This window comes from Bicyclus anynana, chromosome 6 (genome assembly GCF_947172395.1).
Source record: "Bicyclus anynana chromosome 6, ilBicAnyn1.1, whole genome shotgun sequence".
NCBI lineage: Eukaryota > Metazoa > Arthropoda > Insecta > Lepidoptera > Nymphalidae > Bicyclus > Bicyclus anynana.
Window position 1 is genome coordinate 18,688,229 of NC_069088.1, and position 9,545 is coordinate 18,697,773.

Sequence of the window (9,545 nt, forward strand, 5' to 3'; positions counted from 1 at the left end):
TTTCTCCTTTTTTTTCAACATATCTGCACTGTTTTTGTGCTCCACTCGCGTCTTTGCATCTGTGTGTCGGTTTTCTTCTCCTTTGTCCTTTCTCTTCTCTTTTGCCTCTTGTACTGTCCCCTTGGTAATTTCTTTGTTTTCCTGGGTCTTTAAATTCTCCTTACGACGCCGTTTTTTTCCTTTTGCTTTTACTTCTTTCCAGTCTGGTTCTGTTCCTAAATCATCGTCCCATTCCAATCCTTCAGTTTCACCCCCGGTAGAGGTATTTGTCCCCTTATCTTCGACGGCTGTTACTCTTTTAGCCCTTTTTGGAACTCTTTCTCCATCCCAATCATTTTTTTTTCCTCATTCTTCGGACATCCATGATTCTTCCACATGTTTTTTGTAGCTCACGCAGTTTTAACTTAATTTCGTTGGCCGTGTTCTTGTATGGCCCTTGCCTGTCTACGAGACAGTTAATGTTTACAATATTATCGAACAGCCCCTTCATTAAGCGATCTTCCTTTTCTTCTAGGGTTTCCGTTTCTTTGCTAGGTGGTGATTTTTTCCTTTTACCCTCCCCCCTATTTTGCGGTGTACTCGCCAATGGCGAGAAAAATGTTAGAGGGCTAACATACGGCGCCCGTCGATATTGTATCCCTTCGTCGCCAGTTGATATTCCATCTTCTGTCTCCGTTTGTTCCGTATCGGTTTCCATCCTTCTTCGTTCTGGTGTTGTCGTCTTTGGTGGCGTGCGTTGCAGCAGGCCAGACCTGGCAAATGGCGTGTTACATTTTGGCAAAACGTTGCCCCCCCCAGAATACGAGGGGCAGCCCCTATCATCAGCCGGAGCCTCAAGGGGGCGGGATTCTCCGACGCGAGACTGCTCAGCGCCGGTACCCGCCTGGGGTATGTGTTTTTTTTGTCGTGCTTCCATGTTTACGATCCTCTCCTAAACATCTTCCAAAGAAAAACAGCCGCCCAATGTGGGACAGACGCTGACCAGACAGCCGCTCGCTCCGAGTACAGACGCTGTCTGCATTTTAGGTCTTCACCTGTAACCCTAGGCAGGGGACCGCGATATTCCCCGCAGTACTGGGACCCCCTCTGAACTTTGCCATCACGTGAGCCGGCCTACTGACTCGCGTTAAGCCCATCCCCGCGACGTGGACGCGCCAGAGGAGATTTATCCAAGTAAAGCACAGAAAAGATGTCTCTGTCCTTCCTTGGACCGGGTTAACGGCCTTGTATGAGCCCAAGACCGAAGGCCATTGATACCCATGTTGCAATATTAAAAAAAAAATTTTTTTTTTTCACCTCGAGTCTATAGCGTCTCACAGTCAAAATCAAAATCAAAAATCATTTATTTCAAGTAGGCTCACTTTACAAGCACTTTTGACACGTCAGTTGACTATTTGTAAAGATTCTACCACCGGTTCGGAAGGCAGGTTCTGCTGAGAAGATACCGGCAAGAAACTCAACAGTTGCTCTTTTGAAAAAGTCACACAGTATTATAATTTACAATTGATAACAATTACTGTTTACATTTCTTATAGTTTTACTTCCTGTGTGAAGGTGGAAGCTGATCCAACGGCCTCCAAGCATCTTTATCATTAAGGAACTCATCAATGTTGTAGTACCCTCGACTAAGTAAATGTTTTTTAACACATTGCTTAAAGCTATGCATTGGCAGGTCCATCACAGTCTTGGGTATCTTATTATAGAAGAGTACACCCAAACCTACAAAAGATTTTTTTACTCTTTGGAGACGATATGCAGAAATAACTAACTTATGCCCGTGTCTAGTAAGACGTGGGTTTAAATCTCCTTTTCGTTTGTACAAATTAATATTTTGTCTTACATATACTATATGTTATTTATATATATATTGACAGGCTACTGTTAGTATACCTATTTCTTTAAACTTTTGACGAAGGGACTCGCGTGATTTTAATTGATATATTGCTCGAATTGCTCTTTTTTGAAGTACAAATATAAGGGTATACCATGTATGTAGGTATACCCTATTTAAATTTGGCGCGTCTATCGACTGTCTGTGATCAGTGACATTGACAGATGACACTATATTATATTTGTCAAATGTCATCTGTCACTTTTAAGAGGGAAAAAAGCGTAAAGTTTTTCGGTCGTTAGAGGTTATTTCTTTTTATTTCGAAACTATTTAATTACACCAAGACAAATAAGGAACATTTAATGTCGTTTTTCTGTTTTCAGGTGAGTTAATGTGTTCATAAATATTGCGTATTAGTCTAATCATTGTAATAATACTAAGGAATAAATAATTCTGTTTTCAGAGCAACACATAGTTTTATTTGTCTAATATAATACTATCGTCTTATACAAATATAGATTGTATATCGGCAGCCTTGCCCCACAATAAAGTACCGTAAGACATTACGCTGTAAAAGTACGCAAAATAAACAAGCCTAGCTGTATCAACATCAGTAAACTGTCTTATTTTCCTCACGGCAAATGCCGCTGAGCTAAGTTTACCAGACAGTTTTTCTATATGAGCACCCCACTGAAGTTTACAATCCAAGGTCACTCCCAGGAAAACTGTGGAACTCTCCATTTCCAGTGCTTCAACATCGATCATTATAGACTTATCTAATTTTATAACATTTGGCAATGAAAACTCAATACATTTAGTTTTCTTGGCATTCAAAAGTAGATTATTTGCAGTGAATGTCCAATGCGACACATGCGATATGGCACGGTTTACGTCGTCAGAGTTATCTTTATTTCTGTCGGACTTAAAAACTAAGGATGTGTCATCAGCAAACAGTACAATCTCACATATGCCGCTGACATGGTATGGTAAATCGTTTATGTACACTAAAAATAGAAAAGGACCCAGAATTGAACCCTGTGGGACGCCCATTATGGTAGTGGAACCGTGCGACTTTATATCATTTATGCATACCTTTTGTGTTCTATCACTGAGATAAGAGGCAATGAGATCAAGCGCAACATTTTTGATGCCATAGTGGCTTAACTTGAGTAAAAGAGTGTTATGGTCAACACAATCGAACGCCTTGGACAGATCACAGAACACACCAATAGCATTCTTAGAACTTTCCCATGCTTCATAAATATGTTTTAAAAGTTTAGCCCCTGCATCAGTTGTATTGCGACCTTTTGTAAAACCATACTGTTCAGGATGAAACAAGTTATTTAAATTAAAATGACATAAAAGTTGATTTAATATGATTTTTTCAAAGACCTTGCTAAGTGTTGGCAATATTGTAATCGGTCTATAATTATTAAGATCTGATTTGTCTCCTGATTTAAAAAGTAGTATCAATTTGCCATGCTTCATTAGGTTCGGAAAAATACCTAAGTCCACACATTCATTAAAAATAATGGCTAAGTGGGGAGCAATGACATCAATTATATTAGATATTACTTTCACTGACATGCCCCACAGATCTCCGGTTCTTTTTAATTTTAATAAATTGAAAGATTTTTTAATGTCTGATACAGTTATGTGGTGAAATTCAAAAAGAACGTTGCACTCTTTAACATTGCCTCTTAATAGTCTCTGGGCTTCCGTAGCAGACGAATCTAGTGAATCAGTTAACAAGATAGGAACATTCTGGAAAAAATCTTCAAAGGCATTAACAACCTCGATATCAGTGTTTACCTTTTTGTCATTGACAATTAATTCAAAACTGATATCCCGCGGTTTGATTTTTCCTGATTCTCTATTAATTATATTCCAGGTGGTTTGTATCTTGTTCTCAGACTCAATTATTTTCTGTTTGATGTGTAACGATTTCGCAAGAATCAAACACGTTTAAAAATTTTTGAGTAACTTTTTACATAGTTCTACTAAGTTCGCGTTTGAGTATATTGTTTTTCCTCGTACAACTCGTACAATTTATCTCTACTTTTATAGATGCCTACAGTAGCCCATTCGCTAAACTTTAATTTTTGGCTAGCATTAATGCGTTTAAAGTTAAGAATTTTACTAAACCCTCTGTCTATTGTCTTGAAAAGTGTACCAAAGAGCATGTCTGGATGATTATTTTCAAATGCAAGACTTGGAATTTTAGAAATAATTGTGTTTTTGAATCGCTTTAATTTACTTTCAGTTATTGGCCTACACTTTACTCATTGATTGCTATTGGTTTTATTATTTAAGATAGTAATTATGTGACCACTATGATCAGAGCTTAATTTATTTATTATCTTCTTTCTCTCAAGCACACAATTATAAAATATATTATCCAGACAGGTACCTGAAGTTGCGGTTGTTATTGGGTTGGGTTGGGTTAGGTTGGGTTAGGTTAGGTTGGGTTGGGTTGGGTTGGGTTGGGTTGGGTTGGGTTGGGTTGAGTTGCGCCGGAGCGCGGTGGCGAGCGGTCGTGTGCTGTGTTGCTCCGCACTTGATTTAATTCGTGTCGAAGTATACAACAGCAGTTAATATTATTATTTGTTTGTCGGTTTTAGGTTGTTCTAATAGCCCTAAGTCGCTTAGGTGCTTAGGGTGCTTAGGGTCATTGTAAATACTGTAAAACTTTTGTAAAGTTTTATGGTAATAATAATTGTGTGTTTGTATCGAGTTCGACGCGCCACAGGCGCGGTGATTCTATTTTTAGAAATACTTGAGCTCGATACAAGCTCGATTGTATTATATTTTCTTCACTTAATAGTTGGGTTTAGTTAAGTTTTGATTGTTTGTATCAGTTTCTTAGTAAGTAGGTTTCTTATTATTGCTACGATTTGTCTTTATTGAAGTATTATATTTTACAAAGGCCCTTTTCAGGGCCACTTGGTGGTTGTTGTTGGAAGTCATTGTTAGTTATTTATTAGGTGTTGTTGCTGTAATTAGGGTAAAAAGCCCCTTACAGGGCCTTGTTGTGTCTTGTTGTTTGTGCTGGTGGTTGCTAGGCGCCAACCCGTCTGGCTAGCCAGGCGGGTATAAACACGACTATGGCCGACGGCCAGTCGTCGGAAATGGAGGTTGCGCCTGTGCGCAGAAGTCGCCGCGTGGTCCCAGGTTTCCGAAACTTAGGCCCGGCTACGCGGTTTTCACGGCGTGAGGAGTCTGTCTCTCCCAGTTCGCGGGATTCTTCGCGTTCCATGACGCCTGTGCCCCGTGGCACGGGGATAGCCACCGCGAGAGCGGAATTAATGGCTGCTCGGAAGGAAGCCCGGGAGGAGGCGTTTAATCAGCTCCTTAAAGATCGAATCGTCCGCAAAGAGGTTACGGAGCCTGTTTTAGACCCTGATGAAGGGATGGCTAGTGGGGCCTCATGCCGTGAAGACCCAGCGGGACTCACGTCCGAGGAGTTGCGAGCCTCGGCTGGCCGGAGCGTTGCTGCTATTATGCAAATGGCTTCGCGATCCCACAACCTGAAGGGTACTTTTGTTCGCCGTTTTAAGGAGGCTGCAAGTGAGCTGCAGGAGATTGTGGAGGCACTCGCGTCTCGGACTGAGGCCGACGAGACGCGTGGGTTACGTGCCGACAATGCCCGGTTACGAACCGAATTAGAAAGTGTCAAAGCCGAGTTGAAGGCTCACCGGCGCGAATTTTCAGAGATGCGAACTGCTGCTAAAGGTGCGGCGGCAAAAAACATGGAGGCACCACCACTTGGTGCTGATTTAATTGAAGAGTTGAAGGCTTCCATTGTAGCGTCGGTTGGGGTGATGCTGGATGCCCGTTTTGCGGGAATTGAGGAGCGTCTTCTTCCCCAGAAGGTCATCCGCCCCCCTCTGAGTTCGGATAGCCGGAGATCAGGCACCTCACAGACGCCGGCATCAACTCATGGTGCTGAAGCGTCGGTGGCGTCCCCTGGGGCTCCACCGGCGACTGCTGGCCCAAGTGGGGCAACACCGGTCGCTGATAGCTGGGCCACTGTCGTAGGAAGAAAAGCAAAGAAGGCCTCCCGACAGGCGACATCCACCGCTGCCACTCCAGCGGCCGCACCAAAAACCTCCCCGGCGGCTGCCACAAAAAAAGACGAGCGGAGTCTGGCTCCACATAAAAACGCTGCAGTCATTATTACGGTGACGTCGGATGCATTAAAAAAGGGGGTGACCTATGCTCAGGTCCTAGAATTGGCTGAACAAAAAATTAATCTGCAAGACCTGGGCATTGGCGCGGGGTTTAAAATCCGACGAGCCGCCATGGGGGCTAGGCTTCTTGAGCTACCACAGGGGCAGACACAGGAACAGGCAGAAGCACTAGCCGTACGACTTCAAACGGCGTTAGAAGGGGTTGCAGAAGTCAATCGTCCGACAAAAACTGTGACACTTAAGGTTACAGGCTTAGATGACTCCGCTACGTCTGAGAAGATTGCAACGGCGGTAGCTCAGGCTGGAGGCTGCCTTCAGACAGCAGTGAAAGTGAGCGAAGTGCAACCGGGCCTTAGAGGAGTGGGCTCGGCTATAGTTTACTGCCCGGTGGACGCTGCTAAAAAGGTGTGTGATTCTGGGCGGCTTTTGGTTGGTTGGAGCTCTGCTGGTGTTCGTGCACTAGAGCAACGCCCCTTGCGCTGCTTTAGGTGCATGAGCATGGGGCACACGGGTCCCGTATGCCCTTCAAAGAAGGACCGGAGCAGGCTTTGCTTCCGGTGCGGTGGAGATGGTCACAAGGCAGCGGGGTGCGTGGGCACCATGCGTTGCGCCGTCTGCACTGATGCAGGCTTGTCTTCAGGACACATAATGGGGAGCAACAATTGTTGCCCCCCTTCTGTTAAAGGAGTGAACGGCATCCAGTCACAGGCTAGTGAAAGACAGAGTCCAGCGCGGGAGGATGCTAATATGTCGTCATGAATCAGACACAAAATATTAGCGTCCTCCAGACGAATATAAACCACTGTGCGGGGGCTCAGGACCTCCTACTGCAGTCTATCGCGCAGTGGCAGATTGATTTGGCCGTGGCATGCGAGCCATACTTCGTCCCCTCGCAGGCAAATTGGGTTGGTGACACCGATGACTTGGTGGTAGTAGTGTCTGCAAACAGCGCTGGCCCCTCTCTTTCAGCTGTCGAAAGGGGCCCGGGGTACGCGGTAGCTAGATGGGGGGAGTACATTATCGTCGGGGTGTACTTCTCGCCTAATCGTCCACTGGCTGAATTTGTGGCTTTCCTCGACTCCGTCAGTGAGGCTGTTCGCAGACACAACGTAGGGCGCACGTTGGTACTTGGCGATTTCAATGCTAAAAGCCAAGCTTGGGGAAGTCCGGCCACTGACGCCAGGGGCAGGGCTGTACAGGTGTGGGCTGTGCACCAAGGACTCAACCTACTTAACAGAGGGACAACCTACACCTGTGTTCGCGAAGAGGGGGGATCCATAGTGGACTTGTCGTTTGCCACGCCTTTGGTCGCTGACAGAGTCACTGGTTGGAAGGTCTGGGACTGGGTGGAGACCTTGTCAGACCATAACTACATCAGATTCAAGGTCTCCGCTCCTGGTGTTACTCCTATAGTTCCCTCCCGGGGTTCGAATTGCTTCCCACGGTGGTGTTTGAGTCAGGTGGATCGTGAACTGGCGAGAGAGGCCGCCATAGTTCAGCGTTGGTCGTCTCTCACCTTCGACGGGGATACCAGCGTGGATACGCTTGTGAATCGTCTACACGAAGACCTGACCGTGGTATGCGATTCCTCCATGCCGAGGGCCCGCAGATGGCATCGCCGCAGGTGTGTGTATTGGTGGTCGGAAGAAATCGCGGACCTCCGTACCGCCAGTCACCGAGCCCGAAGGGCATATGTTCGGTGCCGCAGGAGAAATGGTCTGGATATGGTCCTAGAAGAACAGCTGCGGGAGGTTTACCGTCAGGCTAAGAAAGCCTTACAAATAGCGATTCGGAGCAGTAAGGAGCAGGCCCGGGAGGAGCTGCTGGAAGGTTTGAATAGAGATCCCTGGGGGCGCCCTTATCGCGTCGCGAGAGGAAAGCTTCGAAATCAGGGACCTCCCGTTACCCAGACTCTCCAGCCGGAGTTCCTGCGCCGGGTGGTCGATGAACTTTTTCCGGATTCCCGGGGCCACATACCTCCGACGATGTCCTCCTCGGTGACTATCGAAGACAACGGTTATGTCCCGCTGGTAACCGAAGAAGAGATGGACGTTGCTCTGGAGCGTCTTCGGTCTAAAAAGACGGCACCTGGACCGGACGGTATTCCGGGTCGGGTAATTTTCATAACACGAGAATTCCTCGGAGGTCGTCTCAGAGAGCTGTTTAATCAATGCTTGCGAACTGGACAGTTTCCTGAGTCTTGGAAGGAAGGCCTGCTTTGCCTTATTCGTAAGGAAGGTCGACCGTTGGACACTCCGGCGGCCTACCGACCGATAGTCTTACTCAACGAAGTCGGGAAGCTATTTGAAAAGATCATTGCAGATCGACTCGTTGAGCACCTTGAAACTGTCGGTCCGGGGCTTTCAGCTGCGCAGTTTGGCTTCAGAGCGGGTCGGTCGACCCTCGACGCCCTGGAGTCACTAAAGGCCCTTACGGACGATGCGGTGGCTAGAGGGGACGTCGTTCTAGCCGTCTCATTGGACGTCACTAACGCCTTCAATAGCCTCCCTTCTGAGACTTTGCTGGAGGCACTTCGGTATCATAGAGTGCCTCCATATCTCGGGAGACTACTGGAGTCATACCTCCAAGATAGATGGATAGCCTGGATGGGGAGAGATGGACGAAGAACGCGGCGGCAAGTGCTGAATGGCGTGCCACAGGGGTCGGTCTTGGGTCCGATTCTTTGGAACATCGGCTTCGACTGGCTCCTGTGGACACCCCTACTTCCTAGGATGAGGGTGTTTTGCTATGCGGATGACACCCTTGTTACGGCTCGTGGAAGCAACTACGGGGAGGCGTCTCTGCTGGCTACGGTTGCAACTTCTTTGGTTGTGAGGAGAATCCAAATGCTGGGGCTGAGAGTCTCGGCATCCAAAACCGAGGCTCTCCTATTTCACGGTCCACGTAGGGGTCCTCCTCGAGGTGCCTATATCAGAGTTCAGGATGAAAGGGTAGAGTTGAAGGCCCACATGAAATATCTGGGCCTCATCCTGGACGGCAGATGGACGTTCCATAGGCACTTCGAGCTGCTGGGTCCTAGGCTCGTCGGGGCAGCCGCCACTCTAGGGAGGCTTTTGCCAAATGTCGGAGGGCCTGCCTCGGCCTGTAGGCGCCTATATATGGGTATCGTCAGAAGTATGGCACTGTATGGTGCCCCCATATGGGTGCAAGCACTGTCTGCGCAGAATTTGGCCCTTTTGCGTAGACCACAAAGAGTCATTACAGTGCGTGCTATCCGGGGGTATCGTACAGTGTCGTGGACGGTTTCCACTCTCCTGGCGAGCGACCCGCCGTGGGAACTACAGGCCGAGATTCTCGCCCAGGTGTACCGCTACCGGTCAAGTCTCAGGGCACGAGGTGAAAGACCGGGGCCTGATGAAGTAAATCGTTTAAGAACCCTCGGAAGTGAGGCCCTGGTCCGCAGATGGAAAGAAGACCTCGAGTCCCCGGTGGCTGGCATCTGGACGGTGGAAGGTCTCCGACCCCACCTAGAGCGGTGGCTGAAACGGCGTCATGGTGCGTTG

General features: G+C 47.3%; 1 protein-coding gene across 1 annotated transcript; it reads left to right on the forward strand.

Moving 5' to 3' along the window:
• The first annotated feature begins 5,136 nt into the window (after positions 1-5,136).
• Positions 5,137-6,780, forward strand: LOC128198196 (uncharacterized). The gene has a single exon (XM_052882209.1). It carries the CDS (start codon positions 5,137-5,139, stop codon positions 6,778-6,780), a length of 1,644 nt encoding a protein of 547 aa, XP_052738169.1.
• The last annotated feature ends 2,765 nt before the right edge of the window (positions 6,781-9,545 follow it).